Raw genomic sequence first — 24,503 nt, forward strand, 5'->3', positions numbered from 1 at the left:
TTCTGCCATGAATATTGAGGGCAGGGAGGCCATTCAGTGTGTGGGGGTGTCTATCAGAGTCTAGTGAGCTTGAATTCAGGTCTAGGCTAGAATGGAGGCAGAGGGAACAGCAGAGTCACGCTCAAGTGACACTTGGGATCTTAGAAGCAGTCAGGGGTAAGGAGGGGGCCAAGGATAGAGCAAACTTGAGCCTGGGAGACTGGAAAGAGGGAGATATTCTTAACAAGAGTTTTTTAGGGGGTGAGCAGAGAGGAGGTGTTTTTGGTGGCAAGGCTTCTTTGGGAAGCAGCCCACCTCCGTCCCTGGAGGTGCTGTCCTGGATGACGGTGGTGACAGTGGCTAACTCTGGCATAAAGCCTGGGTCTCTGACCCCAGGGCCAGCAACAGGGAGTGAGTGTGACCTTTGGCTCTCCCCCCTCAGAACTTCAGCCCTGACCCCTCCCTTGAGAAGGGTCTGAGGTCGGCCACCTCCGGGCCACAAGCCTGCTCATGACCCTGCCCCTGGAACTCCCCAGGCACTTCCACCCCCACCCAGGAAGTGAACCCAGGTGTCTGACTCCCGGTGCCACCTGCGTGGCCTCAGGCCGGAGGGGAGTGGGAAGGAAGGTCAGGAGCGGCGCCTCTGGCATCCCCTCCCCACGCCTGCCTGCAGTTCCTGCGGCCATGGGGGGTTTGTGGGAGGCACTTTAGGTGATGCTGAGAAACCACAGGAATGACGAGGCCTCCTGGGAAGCTGCGCTGGAGAGGAAAGCAGGTGAGAGCTGGGAGGAGGAGCTCGTGTTGGCCAAGACCTCTCCTGTGGGAGCCTCCTTCTTCCCACCCCCGGGCACCTAAGCCTGTGAAACCCTGGTGTGTGCTGCACTGGCCCAGCAAGGAGGAGGCCCCCCTTCACTTCTCTCAGGTTTGGTTTTTTACAAGATTGATTTATTAACTATGATACAGATCACATAAGGCCTTTTCAGTTTTTTACACCATTCCCATTGAGACAAGTACAATACTTTGTAGCAAATACATGATTTTAAAAAACAAAACCAAACAAAAACACCTCAGTCAGAGATGCCTCAGCCTTCATTGAGGGCTGACCATGCACTAATCAGGTTGGAGCCTCAAAAAACCCACGATGTGTTTTTAAAAAAAAGTCTGGAAATTAAGCAAACATTCCTAACACCAGCTAGAGGATGTTCTGGTTAAAGCCCCTAAAATACAAAGAAATAATTGTTATACTTTCTTTACATACAGGTCTTCACTTTTGCTGCAAAACAGAATTTTGGGCACACAGCCAGACTACTAACACATTTCAATACCATTAATATGTTTTGTTTTTCTCAGAAACTCAAAATATTTGTTAATTCAACATATATAAAGATCATTTAACATGTGAAAATACAAGTACCAGAAAAATAAGCTGGCAGCAGCACTATTCCAAATTTTCAAACAAGTTTTATTTCCATACAATTCTGACATTTCCGTTTTTTTTTTTCTTAAATGTACACAGGGAACATGATTCTTTTTATGCAAACAATAACTTAGGCCCTGTCGTGACTACAGTGAAGTGTAGCATCGCTGCCGGCTCCGCCAAGGGAGGGCTGGGGGAGGCCAGCCCAGGTCAGCAGTGGCCGAGGTGACCAACCGCCTCCTGCTCTGTCTCCCGCACTCCGCGCATTGGCCACGCTGCACCGACCGCACCGCAGCCGCGCCCCCACCGGACCCCCGACAGAAACTGCCCCCTTCCTGGGCCACTTTCTGACCTGGACACAGACGACGTGCTCCGAGGGAGGGAGCCCATCCCCGTTACACCTCAGAGCCACGGAGCCGGGGCCCGCTCCCCGCCGCAGCTTCCCCGGATCCCTGCGCTGCCTTCGGGAAAGCAGCGACTCAACCAGACCCAGCACCCCGCGCGGCAGGGGCCCTCCTGGCCACCGCACCCTACTTTTTCTAGCCAGCGCCCCCAAAGCAGTGGCTTCTCATAGGAAAGGACGAGAGGGGAGCACAGCTGAGGTGACTCTTGATGACAAGTTGCTGCAGCTGGCCTGCTGTGAAGTTTTGTGTGTGTGTGTGTGTGTGTGTGTGTGTGTGTGTGTGTGTGTGTCCAGAATGCCTGGTGGCCTGCGGGGGCCTTTACCAAGGGGATGCTGGCTTGACCCAGGCCTCCTTTCCCTAAGAGCAGCAGGAGCTGACTGAGGCACAGGGTTGCCCCCATCCCCTTCTGGCCAGCAAGCTGCTCCTATGATGTCACCCTCTGTCCACCGTGACAAAGACAGATACATCCTGCAGAAGAATCTGAGTCGCAGCAGGTGCCCCGCCTCCAGCAGGAAGCAAAACCAAGGCGGTGGAGGCAGGAGAGCAAGGAGACAGACGCCCCGAAGCTCTCTCCCTCTTCCTCCCCAAACGCTAGGCAACGGGAAAGACGGGGATAATGCAGAGTAAATGTGTGCCGTGACACCCAGTGTGCGACACAAGCCAAGAATTCTAAGTGGATTCACGAGCCATGCCACTCAGCCTCGGGTCTTCCCTCCTCAGCCACCAGAGCCAGGATCAGTCTCTGGCTTTGCACCAAAGGCTGCTGTCCCCTCACATGGTGTCTGCGCTCTCGCTGGGCAGGGGTGGCTGCCCCACGTCCCCATTCTGGACAAGCCAACGCCCTCCCGCCCAGTGCTGAGAGCTGCATGCAGGTCCCATGAGCACCCTCTGTGCACACATCTTCCAGAACTTAAGAGCCCCGATGAAAGCGGGGGTGGGGGCAGCACGGTCCCAACAATCCCCAGGGACGCTCCTCTGTGGCTCCCACGCAAGTGCCCATTCGGGCTGCACGTTGCCCTGACCGGACGCTGAAGCCCGGCCTGCCGCGACTGGCCGTGCCCCTCAAATGACCAAGATGTCCTCTAGTCCCTCAGCCCAGAGAGCAGACGAGAGGCTGAAGTTAGCGGGGGAAGCAAGAGGAACCCTGCGGCTTCCTGTGCATGGGGGCTCCCTTTGGACATGAGCTGCCACAGTCCCTGCCTGCCCACCTTGGCTGACGGGGCGCTGCGTTGGGAGTGCCCCAGGACTAGTTTCTGGTACTTCTGTGAGGGGAGGGGTAGAAAGCCCAGGTGCTCCTCCTTACCGCCCCCTCCACACTCCTGGGGAAGTCACTGGCCGTGCATACATCTGTGGAATCAGGGGCCAGGTGGCTTGGGACGTGGCTTTTGTGCTCACACAAGAGGTGGCAGTGTTAGCTCAAGCAGTGAGGGGGACTGGGCTGCTTTTGCCTGCGTTCACACAGGGACGGCCCAGGCCACCACCATGCTTTCCCTCCACCCCCAATTCCGTGAGAAGCTAACCAGGTGAGCATAATCGAAAAGGGGGCGGGGTCAGTAAATGGGGCCGTTTCCTCATCTGCTGGGGCCCAGGGCTGGGGGAGTTTGGGAACGTTTCTGCCAACCTCAGCTAAAACGAAACACAGATGTCACCTTCCAGCCAATCCTGGGCCTACAGGGCCAGGCACAGCTCCACCAGAAGAGACAAAAATTCATCATCCAACATTCACAGAAAACACGCCTGAACCCTGGGTTTGTACTCCGATTTGTGTTCCTCAAGAGGCGGAGGGAGCTCGGGAGCCGAAGGGCCACTCCCGTCTCCAACCACTGCAGGCGGGCACGGGCAGGGCAGCTGCAGACGCCCGGGAGAGGTGTCCATCAGGCCCCCTGGAATATACCACAGATCCTATTTCTTAAAGTGCAACAAGCCCCAAGGGCTGTCTGGTGTGGGGGCCCTCTGCACCCCGCTAGCTCTTGCCTGGGGGGTGCCTAGTGTCAGGCTTCCTGGCCGCAGAGGCCACAGCCCAGCCGTGCAAGTTTGCGGCGCTGGGGGGCAGAGGTGGGCAGGAGAAGAGCTTTTCCTGGGGCAGTGGGAAGGCTGGGCTAGGGTGGTGGTGGATGATAGGCAGGCATGGTGCCTCTGGGCCAGCGAAGACCAGGAAGGATGCCCCTTCCAGGGCACCAGCAGACCGCCATTCCTTCAAAGTGCCCCACCCCGCCCACATCCCCATGAACACTCCTGCTGGTGGCCTCCATGGCTGGGATGAAACGATTACACTTTTAACACCCAACACACCAACCCCAACCCCAAGTGCACCTGGCACCTTCCAACTGTCCCCAACCCCCCAAGCGCCCACACACACTCACACACGTGCACACACACACCCACCCCACGCACATGCTCAAGTAGTGTTTCTATCGTAATGGACTGTGTTCTGGGGCAGCCCAGATTCCGGCCTGCACTGCCATCTCCCCGGCTGTCCCCACCAAGGGCTCGAACTCTCTTCTTGGGAAAACGGGGGATCTGGCGACTAGACCTAAGTGGGTGAGTGGGACCCCAGCAGGCTCTCAGGCCACAGCTCCAGGCATCCTGATTTTGCTGCCACAAAGACGAGGGTCAGCTCCACCGGTGTGCCTCCCTCCCTCCTGGCAGAGGCGGGTGCAGAGTGGAATCTTGAGGTCTGTAGTTTTCTTTCTGTGGTTTCTTCCTTTTTAATTATTGGAAGCGTTTTCCATTTTTTCTCCTAGTGTTCCTTTGTTTGCCAGGGAACATTTTGGGAAGCCTGTGGAGTGGGACGGTGGGGATGAAGCGAGGAGTCCCGCACTTTCTTGCTCCAGGCACAAAGCTATCCTCCGTTTTTCTCATCTGCAGGGCCAGCGCCCTCAGCAGGTACCTAGTGGTGGCAGAGCCGTGGCCTACACGTTCCCAAGGAGGCCGCCAGCCGGGCTGTACCCTTACCTTGGGGGTGTGTGCAGATGGAAGGTGGGAAGAGACAGACCAACGGGAAGTGTTCTCTTCGGGGGTTGCCAGCCCCGCCCTGAATCTCAGAGCATCCTCCTCCCCGGCAAAGGCCAGGGCACTGTCCCGACCATGGGCTCTGTACAAGCAGAGGGAGGCACGCGGAGGCTGGTGTGCGCAGCCAGGAGGGGTGGTGGTCCAGGGAACAGAGGGAGGGCACTGGGGCCGCTGCCTGCCTAGTTCAGTCCTCAAATGGGTCCAAGTCAAATGACAGGGCCCCATGGCTGCTGCCTGCAGCCAGCTCAGGTCTGCAGCGCCGGGCTCAGGGTACCTGGCAGCCCGGCCGATGGTACCATTGGCTGGTGCTCCCACTGAGGTCTTGAGAAGGTGATGGGGAGAGCCATTTGCCCCTGCCTCTGTCCCCAGTGGACTTGGTTTTGTTCAAGGCCAAATGCCACTCCATCAGAGAGAGGACCGGTCCTCCGGTCGCCCCAGGTCTTGGTGGCTCACAGCGTGTGTTCGGCTTGAAGCTGGGAGGGAAGCAGTGGCTGCATTGGGGATTGGGGGGTGGGTGGAGGCGACTGTGGGGGCGACGGCTGACTTGTGACAGGCGTGGAAGTGAGGAAGGGGACAGTGGAAGCCACGGCGGAGGGGGAGCTGGGCCTGGCACCAGGGGGCTCGGTGATGGGCCGATTGTAGAAGAAGAAGGGGCACTGTTGGATGAAGAGTTCAATGATTGTCTGGTAGGTGCGCGTGGCTGTGAGGGCGTCCATAGTGCTGAAATCAGGTCTCATCAAGGTGGGCCAGAAGCAGATGGAGAGGTTCTCACTAGTCATGAGATTCACCTTGTTGTTGTGGCTGACCCTGCGGGCGACACCAAACTCAATGGTCAGAACCGTGCAGGGCCCCACTTGGCCCCGAGCGCTCATGGTCTTCAGCGCCCAGGCTGAGCCCCGCCTGCACACCCTCAGGTGGAGCAGAAAAGGCCATGCGCAGCTCTCTGTACCCTGCCCTGCCTGGGAGGCTGCACCCTCAGTGTCCTCGCCCCTCCAGCCCAGTGCCTCCACATGGCCAACCTCGGAAAGGCTGCCTGGAGCCCCGCAAACCCCTGGGGGTGGATGGACCACCTCAGGGACTCACTCTGCAGCCAGCCAAAGCAGTGGCGGTGCTCCAGCTGTGACGAGGGAGGGAGGCTGAGTGTCCTAAGCCAGAGCGCCATCAGATGCCACTCGGCCAGCAGACCTCCTCCACACACATGGAAGTTCAGGGAACAGCCACACGGCCTCCCGCCTGCAGCTGTGTTCCATGTTGGAGGCTGGCTGTCTCCTGCAGCACACCTCTCGAGGTGCGGTGTCCTGGTTCTCCCAGCTGGGAACGTGAATGCTGAGAGAGGACTTTTAGGGACTCTGAGGTGTTTTTGATTCAGGAGAAGATTTCTGGAGCATCAGCACCAACCAGATCTTCTCTCTCTGCCAGCTCTGGGGCACAGGCCTATAAGAGGCCCCACGCCCGCTGGAGCTAAGTACACTATCTGGTGTTAGGCAGGTTTGGGGCCACATGGGCTGCCCTCAGACAAGAGCAGGAGGGAGGCCTGAGGATGGGCGAGAGGCAGAGGCTCTGGGCACTGAGCCCAGCGGGCACCATGGGAGGCCAGCCAGCATCCCTTCCAGGCCAGGGCCTGAGGCTTCTACTGGCTTGTGGACAGAGCCTTGTTCTGCGACGCACTGACCCTGGCTGTCAATTTTCAGGAGGAAAAACCAACCAGAAGGCCCTGCGACTTACTTGTTTAGGTGAGAGATGACATACTTGAAGACTTCGTGGTTTTCCTTTGGAAATTTCTTTAATACCTCCTTAAGGGCATGCAACTTCTGCTCCCGGTCGTTGATTTCTGAGGAGAGAGAAAACCAAAGCCTTGCCTTTCATGGCCGAGGCTGGTGGCCACCCCAGGGCGTGCTCTGTGATGGGCCTTCTCTGAGGGCAGCCCAGGGCTTTGGGATGACACTAACTCCACTCTTTTCCCCAAAGCCTGTGCCCAAGGCTGGCACACCTGGCAGTGGCACTGGCCCAGGGGCCTAGCCCACCTCTGCGTCCCAGGACTCCGCTGAAGGGCGGCACTGTGTGCCTGGGGCTTCCTGGCTGGCCCCCACCACCCAAGACAGAACCATCCGGAGAGACTCTGCCATAAAGAACACCATTCTTTGCTCATCCGGTTGCCCCTGGAGACAGGCATCCCTACGCAGAAAGGCTGCTTGCTTCCTGACCAGATGGAGACGGGCGGCCGCTGCCACCCACCCACGCCAACAGACCTTCGAGGGAGGGAGTCGGTCATGAGACCAAGGCTCTGTCCTTTTCCTAGAGACACAGGGACCCTCCACACATCCCCGTTGGAGGGGCTGATGGAAACAGTGGGGAATTCTTATGCACTTTACCAAAGGAACTACACACCCCCTTTTCCCCCAACGCCCACACTTTGCCTATCATGGAATCCTAATGTCCTGGGGGAGGGAAAACAACTGCCTGGAATGCAGCTGGTAACCTGTGCCAGGCCCAGTTCCACAAGTCCCCACAATCGTGTGAGGCAGGAACTTGTCACCCCATTTTGAGGATGAAGTATCTGAGGTTAGAAGTTGCAGAGCTGGGACTGGCTGTGGGGCCTGAGCCATGGCCACTGGGCTTGACATCCCTGAGTGGGTGTGGCCCACCTTGGCTGGGAAGGGCATCGGGGCTGGTGAGGCACAAACGTCCCAGAGCCCACCTGGAGCCCAGCTGGCTAAGACAGATTTATCTGTGCAGGGAAAGATGCCCACATGTTTCCTTCTTGGACTCCAGGGCTCAGAAGAACCACAGGAGGGTCTCACGGAGATGGCAGCGATCTCACAACTGGCGGCTGTGGGGGTGGTGAAGAGGGGGTCTGTTAAAACGCAGATGATTGCTAATGGGCTCGGGGGCTCAGGCTCCTTTGAGATAGATGATGGTGCCAGACCATCTCCGCCGGAGACACATGTGTACCATTCTGCTGATGAATCCGGGATGGGTGCGGACTCCCTGAACCGGGTATTCTTTTCTTTCTTTTTTTGTTTTTTTGAGACGGAGTCTTGCTCTGTCACCCAGGCTGGAGTGCAGTGGCGCGATCTCGGCTCACTGCAAGCTCTGCCTCCTGAGTTCACGCCATTCTCCTGCCTCAGCCTCCCGAGTAGCTGGGACTATAGGTGCCCGCCACCACGCCGGCTAATTTTTTTGTATTTTTAGTAGAGACGGGGTTTCACCGTGTTAGCCAGGATAGTCTCGATCTCCTGACCTCGTGATCCACCCACCTCAGCCTCCCAAAGTGCTGGGATTACAGGCGTGAGTCACCGCACCCAGCCCTGAACCAAGTATTCTTTGGGAAACCCATAGCTTCCTAGTCACCTTTGCAGCAGGTGATGTGCCCAGAGGGTCAGAGTTGGGGGAGTTGCACAAGGACCCTGGTGAGAGTGAGACTTGGAAGAGCAGACAGAATGCCAATGATGGGCACGCTGAGCAGGGAGGAAGGTCCTGTGGTGGTCTGGAGTCCAGATCCTGACTCAGATGGCCCTGGGTACAAATCCGGCCTCTTGCGTCAACCGTGTCACCTTGGGCAAGTGACATCTTAGGGTCAGTCTCCTTGTCTGTAAAAGGGGCTGTGGACAGTGCCTCCTTCATTCGGTGACACCTGGCAATTAAATGAAGAGTTCACAGCTGGACAGAAAATAAGGGCACCTGGGAGCCAGTCTACTCGCAGGAGCCTGTGGGGAAGGGAGGCTGCAGGGCTGGAAGGGACAGAGCTCCAGGAGCTCTCCTGGGCAGCCGAATGGGGATGAATGAAACCTGGCAAATCTGTGGCCTTGAGAGTGTGACTTGATAAGAGCAGTGTCTTGGTAACATCTGTCTATCAGAAATGACTAAAGAAGTCCTGGGAGCTACTTATTGGGCTATGAACAGCTTCATTTCTCTGAATCCAAGGTTTATTTTAAGGGTTCCACCTCAAGGGCACATTCTTTTCTTTTTTTCTTTTTTTGAAATGGAGTCTCGCTCTGTTGCCCAGGCTGGAGTGCAGTGGCGTGATCTCAGCTCACTGCAACCTCTGCCTCCTGGGTTTAAGCGATTCTCCTGCCTCAGCCTCCCAAGTAGCTGGGATTACAGGTGCCCACCACCATGCCTGCTAATTTTTGTATTTTTACTAGAAACGGGGTTTCATCATGTTGTCCAGGCTGGTCTGGAACTCCTGACCTCAGGTGATCCACCCACCTCAGCCTCCCAAAATGCTGGGATTACAGGCGTGAGCCACCGCGCCCGGCCATGGGCACACTCTTTTCTACGACCTTGAGTCTTCAAACAATTCATTGTCATGTTACAATAAAATGTTTCACAAACCAAGTAAACTGCTGTAGGGAGGACAGAAGACCGTATTAGAAAACACGAGCAGCATGTGTGTGGTGCAAAGCTTCACTTAATAAAATCGTCATGCCCCCTTCCAGCTGCTAGCTTGGCACAGGAGGACACAGGTCTCTCCGTAGGTGCCTGCACGACCCAAACACAGCTGTGTTTGTCTTAATTAGGCATCGAGTGGTAGCACCTTTACATAAGAGCTGGGTCTCATCTCGTCCTCTGGCTGGAGGCAGGAAACGGGGCTGGCAAAGCCTAGGTCTGCCAGGGATGCCTGCTCTCCTTCCTATCTGATGAGCAGCAAGGGGGGTGGTTTTGTTTCTTCTTTAGGGGGTGGGAAGGGGCAGGGGCGGGAGTTACAGAGCCTGCTTTGATAATAATTTAGGGGCTGGCTGGGTGTGGTGGCTCATGCCTGTAATCCCAGCACTTGGGAGGCTGAGGTGGGCAGATCACTTGAAGTCAGGGGTTTGAGACCAGCCTGGCCAACATGCCAAACCCCATCTCTACTAAAAATACAAAAATTAGCCAGGTCTGGTGGCGTGTGCCTATAATCCCAGCTATTTGGGATGCTGAGGCAGAAGGATCACTTGAACCTGGGAGGTGGAGGTTGCAGTGAGCCAAGATCGCGCCACTGCACTCCAGCCTGGGTGACAGAGCGAGACTCCATCTCAAAAAGAAAAAAAAAATTTAGGGGCTGCCCCCTAGAATCCCAGCCTCCTTCTGCATGTGCACCTCAGCCGAACGCCTAGTGAGGAGTGAGTGGCCAGTCTCCTCACCTGCTCCCCTCCCCACTGCCTGGTCCAGGTGCTCCTGAGTACTGAGCAGCACTAGGAGCTCGCTGGGCAGAGGTCAAGGAGGGCAAGAGGCCCTTCTGCTTAAGTCTGGCCCACACTAAAAGCAAGCCCGACTTTGTGAACATCCTTTGACTCAGCCCCATTCACCTCTTTCCTTAAGCAAAGCTTGCCCTCACCCCTCTAGGGCCTCTCTGCAGAGGGACCTACTCTAGGCTCCGGATACAGCCTCTTCACATGGCAAAGGCAGCAGCGGCTGCTTAGGTTTGGGTGCTGCCCGAGTGCTGGCAGGACAGCTTCACAGTGCTCTGTGCATGGCCCTGATCGTAGACCCGAGTGGAAGGTGGGGCTGGGCGTTACCCATATGGCGGCTGAGAAACCCACTCCAGAGGCCAAGAGAAGGCCACAAGGCTGGTGATGGCGAAGGTGGATGGGACCCAGGCCTGTCTCCCAGCTCAGCCCATCTGGTCTGGGTCCCCGCCTCCCTGCACACGGCAGAGCCCTCTCTGACTGCAGTAATCCTCTGACAGGAAAGGGGATGGGGGGCCTCCAGGGTGCTGGCTTCACCAGCTAGGACACTTTCTTTTTTTGAGATGGCGTCTTGCTGTATTGCCCAGGCTGGAGTGCAGTGGCACGATCTGGGCTCACTGCAACCTCCACCTCCCAGGTTCAAGCGATTCTCCTGCCTCAGCCTCCTGAGTAGCTGGGATTACAGGCCCGGCTAATTTTTGTATTTTTAGTAGAGATGGGGTTTCACCATGTTGGTCAGGCTGGTCTCGAACTCCTGACCTCATGATCTGCCCACCTTGGCCTCCCAAAGTGCTGGGATTACAGATGTGAGCCACTGTACCCAGTCACACTGTACCCAGACTTTTTTCTATACCCACCCTCCCCTGACCCAGGACTGGGGGGGGCACCAGCAGTGTCTGTGCCCTGTGTGGCATGTTCAGCTGCCCTGGCTGGAACCAGACACAGGTCCCTCAACAGTCCTCAGCGAGGGAGGAGGCGACTCTGACCCAGAGGCAGGTGAGCATGAGAAGGGCTGGGCTGAGCACATGGGGATGGGTGAGGTTGTGCGGTGACAGCGCCCCATTCTTGCCTCGTCAGACAATACGAATTCTTTCATTCTCAGATTTGGGAGGCCCCTCCTCCTTGGGTCATTTGTTCATCCACAGTGGGTGGGAGGAGCAGATATTTACGGGGGCCCGCTCCTGCCCGTATACTATTTTACACACTGGGGATGCAGTAGGGAACAAAAACCAAATTCCCTGCCGCTTACGGTCTAGTGGAAAGAGGGGAAAGGACCCAGTGGGTGCCTCTCTAGTCCAGGAGCTCTGGGCTGGCTCCTCGAGGCCTTCCTGGCCCCACCCGTCTCCCCTCCTGACCACCATCCTCATCCCCGGCGAGTTCACGGCGCCTCTGGCTGGCTGCTGCTTGCTGAGCATGGTGCTGACTGGGCTATCCCGCTCCAGCCTGGGCCTGGGTGTGGTCAAGCACAGACTCCGGCGGCTCCAAGCCAGAGGCCTGGGGAACAAGCTGGTGGCCAAGAGCCAGCCCAGCCCGTGCACCCTGGACACCTGCCCCATGGTGCTGCCGAAGGCTGAAGCCACAGTCTGTGTGGACCTGGTCACAGGGCAGCGGCACACTCAGGGGAGCCACTCACCATCTTCAGTGGAGCCCTGCTGTACAGGGACCCGCAGCTTCAATAGGTAGGCCGGCCCGCCCGGCCAGGTGTCTACACTGGCCAAAGAAACAGCAGGGGCAATGGGCTCCCTGGTGTCCCTTCTGGGACAGGGCTGTCAGGGCACCCAGCCCTGGGTGAGCTGCTGCAACCCGGACCCGCCACGGTACAGGTGCTCAGGGTGGCTTCTCCCCATGCCTGGCGTGTGCTGGTCTGTGGATTCCCAGGTCTGCTCGTCCAGACTTTTGGCATAACCTCCACCCCCTTCAGAGTTCCCTCAGGACCCAGACTGTGGAGGCCCCAATCCTCACATCCTTTGCCCCCTCAGCCTGCCCTTTGGGAGTCAAGACACTTAGTTTTTTCTAACAACAACCCATCCTGCTCCAGTGTGTGGTCAGGGGTAGACAGGAGTCCAGGGGCGTGGGCTGGGAGAGACGGTGGCCTACGGAGGAGACCCCAGCCTCCACACTGCGCTCACCCCTTTGCTTGGTTCCGCTCCAGGCGGCTCTCTCTTGCTCAGGGGGCGTGGGCTGGGAGCTGCATCTCTTCCTGGGACATCCTACATTTGAACTTAGGGGCCATCGACTGAGACAGCAAGAAACGTCCAAGGGAGGCATTTTTGGGCCAGTTGAACCAAGATAGCCTGGACACAGATCCAGCAATTTAGTACAATAGAGACCCCAAGAACTCAGGAGGAAGGGGAGGGGACAGCCAGAGGACACAGGGACCTTACCGATTAGCTTCCCATACCTCTTACAGCACAGACACACCAGGCCTCACAAAGCCAGAATACTGGTCCAAGGTCAAACAAATTGGCGGCAGAGACCCCGTTCCCAAAGAACACTCCTGCCCTGGCTGTGCTGCGCCACTTGCCATCACTGGCACCCAGGCTGCCAACCAAGCTCTAGGCCTGGGTCTGCTGCTGCCAGCTTGGTGCCTGGAGGAAAGTCCCTGCTGGCCGCCGCTGACCATCTGCACGCCTGCATCGCCAGGAAAGGGAAAGCCTGGCTCAAGGTCACAGCCCTTCAGTGATCACGCAGGCTCGTCCGGCGTCGGCTCTCCCCACCCCAGGTGGTAAACAACTCCAAGGCCAAGACCTCACTCTGCAGGGCTCAGGATGGAGAATCCAGGCTGTCCTTCCCCGGACACATGGCTTTGCAATTACCTGTTGAATGTCCTGTCCCACCAGACTGAGCCGGGGACCGCATATGTGTGTGCCCACTGCCATCTGTCCCTGTCCACACGGGGCCTGGCTAGCTGTGAAATTAATGACCCCGTACGTGGGTGTGAGAAGCACCCCCATGCCCTCGGGCAGCTATCTGGACAGACCAAAGGAAGGCAGGATCCCAGAACCAGCAACGTCCCAAGGCAGCTGGTGAACACGAGCCCAGAGAGCAGCAGGGCCGCCCCCTGGTAGCCTAGGCTGCACTGTTATCTCTAGCCCCAGCAGTCTCATCTGTGAAATGGAAAGGCTGAGACAACGAGCCGGCATCCTGAACCATGTTCGGGTCACACATCCCCTTCAGCAATCTGATGAAAACGACTGGTATCTCCTTAGGTTAAAAAGACTGAATTTTGTGAGCTATTACAGGGAGTTAATGGGGACCCTGGAGCCACAGGTCCTTTGGTCCAGACCCTCTGGCTTGAGATGGAGCCAGCTTTAGCACCCCTTCCAGCACAAAAGCCATAGGACAGGGCCTGTGGACACCAGCTGGATGGGGTCGACTCCAGACAGGCGGGCAGGAGGGAGTCACAGAGATGGGGAGGCACCAGGCAAGAGCGACTCTTGAAGGTGTGGGTGGGCTACAGGGAGGAGACAGAACAGGTAGCGCAAGCCTTTTCCTCTGCCTCCTGAAACCCTGGCCCATCTCCCCTGTGAAGCCCTCTTCCTTACGTCTTCCTCGCTGGGGTTTGTGCACTTCAAGCTCAGCTTTGCTCTGTCTTCAGAGAACTTCATTTGCACCCATGTAGGCAGGGACTCAAGCCCTGGCTTGCCACTCCCTAGCGGTGTGACCCTGGGCAGGCTGTATCACCTCTGAGAAGCTGTTTCCTTCTCTGTAAAATGGAGATGTATTATAATACCATCTTCCTCAAAGGAAGATCAGTGGTGGGAATCAAATGCCTTGTGGAGAGTCGGGCCAAGCCGAGGCAGGCCACACAGGCCATGGACGGTGCGGTTGCTGCTGCTGTTCATTTTTGAATCTCCCACGCGTCACCTTGAGTGTGGTAGGAAAATAACTGGCAAATAATCACAAACGTCTCTATTTTGCGGGTACCTTTTCAGCAGTGTTCAATATTGTGAAATTCTGGAGCTAACAAAACCATTTGCTAGTGACCTTGATATTTGTTGTGATGGGATTTGAAACTGGTTCCAAGGCCTGAACATATAGAGACACAATTGCTCTCAGGGATTAAGTAGAAAGAACTGGGCAAGTTGATGTAGCTATGGAAACCCCAGCCAGTCTGGGAAGAGCTACTTTGGGGCACAATCATCTTTTTTCCATAATATCCCTTAACACTACTAACTTTTGCACTGCCTAGTATCTGTGGCTCAGTTAAACCTGGCCCTGCAACATCCACAGCCCGGCTTTTCAGTCAACTGCTCTGGCTGGGAGAGGTGCCATGTCAGCAAGATCTTCTCCTCTCCCACCCACTTCGGTCAGGTTCAAGACAACGGAGCCCCCGCTGAGTACCGTTGGAGACAGGAAACACACAATGGGAAGAGGAAGTGGGAAACCTCCACCCTTTCCCAGGCTGCTGCAGTAGCAGCGGCAAGAAGCCACCTCCCGAGCAGTGGAAGCTGGGTGGAAGCTGCTGTGGGAAGGGCGGCTGATTCCCTATCAATAGCATCTCCCGTTCCTGCCGGCCCCACAACCCTACACAAAAAAATGCTGTGTCAGCAGTTCCCGCAGAAACAATGGGGTTCCGTCGGGTGGCAGGATTTCACGCACCTCTAGATGGCGCCAAGTCAAGACAAATGCAGACAGGAATTCCCGGCTTCCAGCAAACTGGGTATCAGTCCACGCCTTCCTCTTTTCCTAACTTCCACTGTGAGACAAGCCTCCGTGGAAAGAAAGCTGGCTCCAGAATAGAGATTTCCCATGCGACTTCACATCTGTGCCTGCCTGGAGCCTGCTGGAGAAGCGACTGCTGGGAAAGCCTCTATCTTCAGACAGCAGGATCAGGGGAGAAGCCCGCAATGGTCTCCACCCGCTAACTCCCCTGGAGAAACCCTGACTCCCGTCTTCAGAAGGCAGGCTACTCTATGACTGTCCCAGGAGTACCATACTCTCCTGCCCCATCCCTGTGGGCTTAGATAGGGTCAGGAGCTGTGAACAATTCCAGTCAGCTGTCCAGAGTGTGGACAGAATAAGGTGAAGGTGGCATCCAGATTGTGAAAACAGACACCATAGGAAGTGTAGACCCTGGAAGGATGACCTTGGAGACCCCGCAGCCCTGTCACTATTGAGGCTCCGACAGTTCAGGGGTGGGCTTCCTACACACCTGTCTCCCTCCGATGCTACTAAGAGTCAGTGACCTAGGACTCGGGGCCACGCTGATCCATCACCTCCCTCAAATTTCTGCCTACACCATCAGCCTTGTGAATAAATTGTGCTTGTTTAAAGCTCCCTCTTTAGAGTTGGGCAGTGACAAGATGAGACTAATGTCTTGCCCCTGAGGAACACATCTCCTTTCCTCTTCCCCACCCTCTGGTTGCTGGATCATGGGTGGCTGTGATCTCTGGGCAGCTGGCAGAGACACTCCCTTCTGCAGCTGCACAGCAAGGGCTGCTGCTGGGTCTTGGCCTGCCAGAGGCACAAAGCAGGAAGGCTGCTGATGACTTAAAAGGTAGTGAGGGCCACATGGTGGGATGCTCTGAGAGGTCAGGCATCCTCTGTGGTACTACACAAAGTCCAGGGAAAGGCTGGCCAACGAGAAGGCTCGCCCATCTGGACAAACACCTCTAGAGAGAGGCAGGCTGGGGCAGGAACAGCTGATGAGGCAAGGTGGCATGGCACACAGGATACCATTAAAACCAGAGGTGCTAATTTGCTACAGCATCAAATGATCACTTGGCCAGGGCCACCGGAGTCGTCTCTTTCCCTCCAGAGGCCGGCTTCCTAAGAGGCTGTAGGACCCTAGACCCATGTTAACGTCATTACATGAGAGGTAGGAGAAGACAGGTAAGAAGAGGGGAAAGAAAAATAAGACCTACTATTAAATAGGTTGTTCACAGCCTCACTTCTAGGCCTTTCCGAATAGAATTTCATCCGCAGGAGTAGGGATGGTAACAACGGCAGGACACAAGGGGCAGGGAAGGTTAAGTCGACCACAAGCAAAGGAGCCAAGTCTGACACCGAAACCATGCTCTTAACTAATGAGAGTTTGGGGGAAACCTGCAACTCTCTTGGTGTAACCCCCAGATAAGCACCTAAGGCCTACAAGGGCAGGAGCCCAATTTGCAAGTCCCATTGCTGTCATCTGGTTAATTCCCTTGGCCTCTGTCCTTCAAACCTCAGCTCTAAGAGCCAGTGTCCATTCTGAGGGCAGGACCTATTCTTCTAGTGCCGAGCCCTTTCTCCCTCAATCCGCCCAACACTGGGCTGCCAGTACTCACTGTGTGCTTCCACCAAGTCGATCTGCATGTTATACGGGACCAGGGGGTCAGGCAGTTCTGAGAAAAAGCTCTTCATGGCACCGGCCACGGTATTCACTGTAAAGTCTTTCTCTGCCAGGTCCAGGTTGTGGTCTGAAAGGAAGTCAGGAGAGTGAGGCCAAACCATTCTAAGCCAGGCAGAAGCATCAGGACAACTCGGGGCTCGGGAGAGGCTAGAGAAACCTCAAGGAGCCAGAGACGGCCTCAGGACTGGCAGGGATTGGAGGCGTGGGACTTGTGAGTGCTAACGCTGAGTTCTGAGGTTCAGGCATGGGCTGGCCCCAGCACCTCTTCCCGAGACTGCTGAACTGCCCCTTCTACCACCCGCGGGGCAGGGGTGCTACCCCCACATGCTGGTTTTTGGTGCCAGGAGCTTGCCCTCATCTGGCTTTGATATGCTGTTGCCTCTTCCTTACTCCTTTCCCATCACAGAATGAGGCTGCTTTCCTAAAGGGTGGCTCACTTTCCAGGTAGGTCACAAAGATGTTAGCAACCACTGTGACTGCTGCCTCCATCCTTGTCCCCTGTGGCGGGAGGGCAAATAGGCTCATTTTTTCTCTCTCTGGCCCTTCCCAGCCACCAGCACCGCTGACCCATGTCTTGCTTTCCTTCTCGTTGCATACATACTTCAGTGCATTCCTGATGACGAAGAAATCTCTACAGATGGACAGTACCAGGTTCCATTGTGTGGGAGGTAAGCTGGTACAGGATCTCCCGTATATACAAATGCATCCCACACTGGGGGCTCTACCCTCACTTTGGCCTCGTGTCTCCCACAGATTAGCAGGAGTTTCCCTGTTGTGTGGTCCCCTCTGCCTGCTGCCGGCCAGCTGAGCCCGACTGCGGTGCTGCAAGGCGCAAGGGCCGCCCAGCTGGGGAGTGGGTGTGGTGTCCGCTCTGGGTGGCGCCTCCTGCCCTGGCTGCTGATAGATGGGAATGTGCCCTGTTCTGGTGCTTTTGCTTCTGGCACTGGGGCACGTGGCTTCTCATCCCACAGTGTGGGCAATTCCAAGAGGTAGTTTGGCTGCCTGACTTTAGGCCTCTTGAAGCTGGCTCAGCTTAGGAGAAGGGAGTCCCTGCCAAGAGCTATGTAACTTGGGTCTGTGTCCCAAGGGCTCAGCTCCTCACACGATGGTCCCTCACTTTCTCTGGTGCTGGGACTTTGTGAGGAGGGTAGATCTGAGGCCCTGGCAAAACAGGATCACATCTCAACCCGACTTGTATATCATGTGCCTGCAACTAGCTCTGCATGGGCAAACAGGCAAAACTCTTCAGTGTGGTGAGGGAGGCATGTGCCCGGGCAACCTGGAAGAGCATCTGTGAGTGGCAGTGTGGGGAGTGGCCTACATGACCCAGCTTTGGCAGGGATGGTGCTTCGGTTCACTGACAGGACCTGGTCCCCTCCTCCCCACTGCGGCCACACATGGTCTCTTTCTCAGTCTCAGCACCTCGTGGCTTTGGGTCTGTGCTGGCAGGAGTGCCCCGAAGCCCCACAGACAGTTCACCGAGTCAGCTGTGTCTGCCTTGACCAGCTCTGGCCTCGGACGCCTGGCCAGGCTGCACTTTACCTTGATCAAACTGTCTCTGCAGACTCTCCATCTCTGACTTGTTCCCGCTGACCCGGTAGATGCCCTCCGTGCTCAGTCCTGAGGAGAAACAGGCAGGGTCTTAGGAGCAGGAACTGGAGAGCAGAGAATGAGGAGGGCTGGGCTCGAAGACAAGGAGAAAGCCAGGGAAAGTCCATGGGGTGCCCACCACAAGAGAGGAGCAGGCCTCAGCACACTCTCGTTTGATTTTTCTAGATGCTTCAACCCATCTGCCCGCCATTTTCTTTTTCACTTAAAAATTTTAAAGTATTTGTTTTTTGGTAAAAATGGAAAGACTATAGAAGCACAGCAGCTAAAGATAACTTCTGTTCATATTTTGATGTATACTCTTGAGTTTTTCATTTTCATTTTAAAAATAGAGGTAATATATATTTTAACCCAATCACTTTCACTTACAAAGTATGTTGTGAACTTATTCTAATCACTTCAAGTTCTTATTTTTTACATGATTTTAAAGACACCAAAGTATATGATCACTGTAAGAATAGTCATGCTGTTAATCATACAGGGTTGGCTGGGTGCTGTGGCTCACACCTGTAATCCCAGCACTTTGGGAGCCTGAGGCAGGAGGATCACTTGAGGTCAGGAGTTCGAGACCAGCCTGGCCAACATAGTGAAACCCCGTCTCTACTAAAAATACAAAATCAGCTGGGTGTGGTGGTGCACACCTGTAATCTAAGCTACTCGGGAGGCTGAGGCAGGAGAATTGCTTGAGCCTGGGAAGCAGAGGTTGCAGTGAGCTGAGATCGCGTCATTGCACCCCAGCCTGGGTGACAGGTGAGACGTTCTCAATAAAAAAAAAAAAAGAAAAAGTGACAGAGGGTTTTCCAAGTTTTTATTGTTAGAAAATTAACTTGTGCAGGATGTGGTGGCTCACACCTGTAATCCCAGCACTTGGCTCATGCCTGTAATCCCAGCACTTTGGGAGGTCGAGGTGGGAGGATAGCCTGAAGTCAGGAGTTCGAGACCAGCCTGACCAACATGGAGAAACCCCGTCTCTACTAAAAGTACAAAATTAGGTGGGTGTGGTGGCACATGCCTATAATCCCAGCTACTCGGGAGGCTGAGGCAGGAGAATTGCTTGAACCCAGGAGGTGGAGGTTGTGGTGAGCCGAGATCACGCCATTGCACTCCAGCCTGGGCAACAAGAGCAAAACTCTGTCTCAAAAAAATAAATAAATAAAATTAACTCACAAGTATGTTTTTTTGACAACTAGTAAAAGCTTAACAGATTACTGGAAATAGGTATTTCTTACTTTGTGAATATCGTATTCATGTTCTTGTTAATTTTGCTAGTGGAGTGTTCTTATTTTGAACTTGAGAAAGTCTATGAATATTAAGTAATTATATCAACGTTATATATGTTTACATTTTTCCTTTTTGTTATCTGTCTTCTAATTTTGTTTATTGAATTTGTTGAAGTATATAATTCAAAAATTTTAGGCTTTCAAGACCAGTCATTTTCTTTATGATGTCTTCCTTGGTTTTTATGCTTAGAATAGGTTTTTCCTATTCCTATATCAGCTATTGTTTTTTTCCTTCTAGTTCTTTTTATCAGTTAAAAAAATCATTTCATTCTGTGATCATTCTGGAACTTATTTGGTGTATAGTGTGATATAAGAAAAAAAGTAGTAAAAATGAATTAAATACGTAAGTTAGAATAAAATATCAAGGGCAGGATGGGCTCCCACTCCCTCCCCATCCTACCCTGGGCAGAGGAGTGCTGTTCAGCTTAAGAGTGGATTCCAAGTTGTCTACTGAGTCCACTCGCCCTGTCCTGGGAATGAAGTCTGCTCTGTGAGCCATCAAGATCTCAAGGACTTTGTCTAAAGGATAGTGAAGTCACTGTGAAAACTGACATGGGGTCTCATGGCTAAAGCAACCCCAGGTCCCTTCTGAAGACTGGCTTTGAACGACTCTGTCTTGCTGAAGGTGCACAGAGGAAGCACTGTGGGTGCTGCCACTGGACAACAGAAACAGTGCGGACAGTAGAGAGCACCGGGCCCTGGAGTCAGTCAGGCTTCCGAGAGCCACGTGTTGGTTGTTATTGTCACTGCTACCTCTGGAGAGACAGCCATCAGGCAAGATAAAAGCAACTGGCCTGCCTGTTTTCTGGGGTCCCAGACTTCTTGAGACTTCAAGAACACTGGAGTAAGAGGCATCAATTCTCTGGCTTAAAAGCTGTTAATTGCACCAAGGCCCTTCCCCCGAGAGAAAAGAAGGTTAATGGACCAACCCCAGGGACATCCTACCAAGCAACGCCTAGTTACAAAGGAGCTGCCACTGCTGTGCTCACCTGGGAGGAGTGCTGGCACTTTCTAAACCAGAGTGGTCACACGCTGTGCACTGAGCTAGGTGTTTTGTCCCCGTCCACCATTTGCTTGTTTATTAAATAAACGATGATGCCATTTAATCTCCCACACCTCATGGGAAGAGCTATTGGGTGGGTAGAGAATACATATGAGAAAACTAAGATTCAGAAAGGTGAAGTCCTTGCCCCAGATCACAGCTGCTAAGGGGCAGAGTGGTCTAAGTCCGGGGCCTCTGCCACTGTCCTGCCTCCTTACTGTTCCAGAAGACACCTGGCTCAAGCTTCTGCTGCTTCCTATTAATCCACCAGGCTGGGGTGCAGACCACAGCACCCGCCTTTCCCAGAAGCAGCACTACACTTGGGTGAAGCCCTCTCGCCTAAGCACCAGGGCAGCTTTTGAGATGGCACACCCCTACCCCCTGTGCTGTCGAGACCCTGCTCACCAGCCCTAGTTAGTAATTTTTCCACTGACTCTTCTCAATTGCTCTCAAGACATATTTAAACTTCTACCTATTTCACATATGAGCAAGCCTTGGGTATGTGTCAGCAGGCTCAAGTCTTCATCTCCTCATTTGAAAAAAACAAATAAAACTAAATCTAAGTTATTTTCCCTTTCCTTGAATATCAGCCCTCCATAATACAAAGAAAATGATAGGACAAATAGCACCAGTCTCAAGAGTCCAGAATAATGCAGCAATGTCACCGTTCCTGAGTCTCAGTGTAGAGAGGCAGTCTCTGAGCTGCAGAAGACCTGGCCAGCCGAGGGCCGCACGTCACCTTCTGGTGACCCTGACCTTCGGCAGGACTGAGGACTGCTCTGCATTGCCTCCTAATGGCCACCGGCCCCAGCATGAGAGAGCAGGAGATGAACTGCAAATTAGTGATCTGGCAATTATCAGTGGTGTGGACCTGCTGAAACTTCACTAGATGGATCATCACACAAATGGAAGCACTGGAAAGCACGAGGCCGCACCAGAGCATCAATTAATCATCAGCTTAGTACTTCCTGTCATCTGGGCACATGTTTATTTTACGCAATCTCATTTGAAAATAGCAACCCTGCTGCTGTCGTACACAATACCACGGCGTAATTTAGGAAAGGTAGCATTTGCTTGGCTAGTGCAATTTATCATAACTACTAATTAGACATCAATTAAAAAAAGATTAAAAAAACTGAGAGCAGGCTGCAAACACCACCAACGCTGCAGGGAGCTGGCAACCCAGGTGAGAAATAGGACGCTGGAAAGAGCACGGGCAGCTTGCCAAAGGCCTGAGACCACAGCAGGAAAAGGGCTGGTGTCCTGGAGCAGAACCCCTGGCAAAGATGCTGGATATTAAGGCATTTGTGTCTGGAACACCCCAGTGTTCCTACATGGAAACACTCTAGGGGTGACTCTGGCCCACACCCGCCAGTGGCAGAAGGCAGAATTCTTACCAACAGTGACCTCCACCCACGATGTCTACTGCAGGCTCCCAAGTCCATCTGAGAAAGCCTCAACCTTAAACTCACAGGTATCCTTACCTACCAGAAATCTCCAAAGACCCATGTCACCAAAGCATAGCCTTGGCTGCAGGCCTTCTCTGTTTCTCTCCTTCTGTTTTAAAAGGCCTCCCTACTGGCTGCAATTATCTTCTATGTTTAAGTTAATCTTTGGAAATAGAACAAGAAAAAGCTCAGAACAGCCAAGATCACTATCTTCAAATATCTGAACAAGGCCATGTAGAAAAGTCTTGTTCCAATGGTTCTAGGGGACAGAGCTACAATCGAGAATGGAAATTACAAGGCTGGGTGCAGTGGCTCATGTCTGTAATCCCCACACTTTGGGAGGCCGAGGCGGGCGAATCACAAGGTCAGGAGATCAAGTCCATCCTGGCTAACATGCTGAAACCCCGTCTCTACTAAAAATACAAAAAAAATTAGCTGGGCATGGTGGCGGGTGCCTGTAGTCCCAGCTACTTGGGAGGCTGAGGCAGAAGAATGGCGTGAACCCAGGAGGTGGAGCTTGTGGTGAGCTGAGATCACGCCACTGCACTCCAGCCTAGGTGTCAAAGCGAGTGAGACTCCGTCTCAAAAAAAAAAAAAAAAAAAAAAAAGAATGGACATTGCAGAATGGCAAATATTCTCTCAATATATAACTATTAACAGCCATAGCTGTCATTCATTGGAATAGACCAGAATTTTCGAATATCCTCTCACCAGACAACCATCTGACTGGGGTACTGTTTAAAAAGATGAATACCTGGTCTAGGAAGCTAGCTAATAACAATAATGGTAAGCCATTTATCAAATGCTTACTCTGTATGAGGCACACGATGCTAAGTGCTTTTGTGCCTTTTCATAGCAGTTGAACCCCTCCAGACTGGTGATTATTATCCCATTCTACAGACAGGAACGCCGAGACTAGGAGGTAAAGGAACATGCAGAGAGTGAGTGAGTCGCACAGATGGGATTTGAATCCTGTGGGATTTTAGTACCTGAGTTCTTCTTCTATGATGTGCGAAATCACTATTTCTCAAGAGTGACCATGCAGCAGAGTCACCTGGAGGGCCTGTTACGGTGCAGGTGTGGGGGCTCCAGCCAGAGTTTTGGATTCAGTCAGTTTGGAGGGGAGCCCAAGAATTTTTTTTTTTTTTTTTGTACACAAGGTCTTGCTCTGTCACTCAGGCCAGAGTGCAATAGCACCATCTCAGCTCACTGTAGCCTCAACCTCCCAGGCTCAAGCGATCCTCTCACTTCAGCCTCCCGAGTAGCTGGGACTACAGGTGTGCACCACCACACCTGGCTAATTAAAAAAATTTTTTTTTGTAGAGATGGGGGTCTCACTTTGTTGCCCAGGTTGGTCTCAAACTCCTGGGCTCCAGCGATCCTCTTGCCATTGCCTCCCAAAATGCTGGGATTCTGGGTGTGGGCCACTGCGCCTGGCCTCAAAATCTGCATTTCTAATTCATTCCCAGGTGAGCTGCTGCTGCTGGCCAGCGAACCACACTTGGAGAACTGCCATTCTAGAAGATGTGCCAGAGCTCTAAGGCTCCAGAGAAGCCTTAGTCAGAACTCTTGAATTCTATGATTCAATAAAATCAGGGGTAATACACCAGGCAAAATAGATACCACATACTTTAGAAACAAAGCACTTCCAAACAGCATGACAACTGCTGCTTTTTATACGAAAACAAGCCCTTAGGCATTATTTAATCTTTTTTTTTTTTTTTTTGAGACAAAGTCTCATTCTGTTGCCCAGGCTAGAGTGCAGTGGCTCAATCTCGGCTCACTGCAACCTCCGCCTCCTGGGTTCAAGCGATTCTCCTGCCTCAGCCTCCCGAGTAGCTGGGATTGCAGGCGTGCGCCACCACGTCCATGTCTGGCTCATTTTGTATTTTTAGTAGAGACAGGATTTCTCTATGTTGGCCAGGCTGGTTTTGAACTCCTGACCTCAGGTGATCCGCCTGCCTGCCACGGCCTCCCAAAGTGCTGGGATTATAGGCATGAGGAACTGTGCCCCGCCTGAGCCACAACACCCAGCTGTTTTTTTTTTTTTTTTTTTTTTTTTTTTTTGATGGAGTCACGCATGCTCTGTTACCCAGGCAGGAGTGTCGTGGCGTGATCTCGGCAACCTCCCCCTCCTGGATGCAAGCAATTCTTGTGCCTCAGCCACCAAAGTAGCTGGGATTACAGGCGTCTGCCACTGCACCTGGACAAGTTTTGTATTTTTAGTAGAGGTGGGGTTTTGCCATGTTGGCTAGACTGGTCTCAAACTCTTGACCTCAAGTGATCTGCCCGCCTTGGCCTCCCAAAGTGCTGGGATTACTGGCGTGAGCCACTGCACCTGGCTCCTTTACAAAGTTTTCAGTCTTGGTCTTCCACAAAAATACTTTGGCAGGCCAGGCATGGTGGTTCCCGCCTATAATCCCAGCACTTTAAGAGGCCAAGGCGGGAGGACTGCTTGAGTCCAGTTTGAGACCAACGTGGGCAAAACAGCGAGACTCCATCTCTACAAGAAATAAAAAATTAGCCAGGCATGGTGGCATGCCTGTAGTCTCAGCTACTTTGGAGGCTGAGGTGGGTGGATCTTTTGGGCCTGGGAGGCTGAGGCTGCAGTGAGCCATGACCATACCACTGCACTTCAGCTTGGGAGACAGAGTGAGACCCTATCTCAAAACAAAACAAAACAAAACAAACACCAAAAAATACTTTGGTGACATAGGAAGACTAGACAGCCCTCCGGTGCGAGCTGGTGGGGACTTCCCCTTGGACTAGGAACTGGTATTTTAGCCCTTCGACTGCCCTGTCAGAGCTGTG

General features: G+C 53.7%; 1 protein-coding gene across 2 annotated transcripts in view; it reads right to left on the reverse strand.

The window, feature by feature from the left end:
- Positions 1-902: 902 nt before the first annotated feature.
- Positions 903-24,503, reverse strand: part of ARHGAP35 (Rho GTPase activating protein 35) — a 149,433-nt gene continuing 125,832 nt past the window's right edge. The window contains exons 4-7 of one of the 2 annotated variants that reach the window (XM_055237480.2): positions 17,857-17,934; positions 16,250-16,381; positions 6,538-6,643; positions 903-5,619 (exon numbers count right to left, since the gene is read on the reverse strand). In XM_055237480.2, coding sequence (XP_055093455.1) covers positions 5,262-5,619; positions 6,538-6,643; positions 16,250-16,381; positions 17,857-17,934 — 674 coding nt within the window. In that variant the 3' untranslated portion in view covers positions 903-5,261. Of the gene's footprint in view, positions 5,620-6,537; positions 6,644-8,163; positions 8,447-16,249; positions 16,382-17,856; positions 17,935-24,503 lie in introns of those variants that run through there. The other variant, XR_010115260.1, reaches the window with a different exon arrangement.

The sequence above is a fragment of the Symphalangus syndactylus genome, chromosome 13 (assembly GCF_028878055.3).
Source record: "Symphalangus syndactylus isolate Jambi chromosome 13, NHGRI_mSymSyn1-v2.1_pri, whole genome shotgun sequence".
NCBI classification, from domain to species: Eukaryota; Metazoa; Chordata; class Mammalia; order Primates; family Hylobatidae; genus Symphalangus; species Symphalangus syndactylus.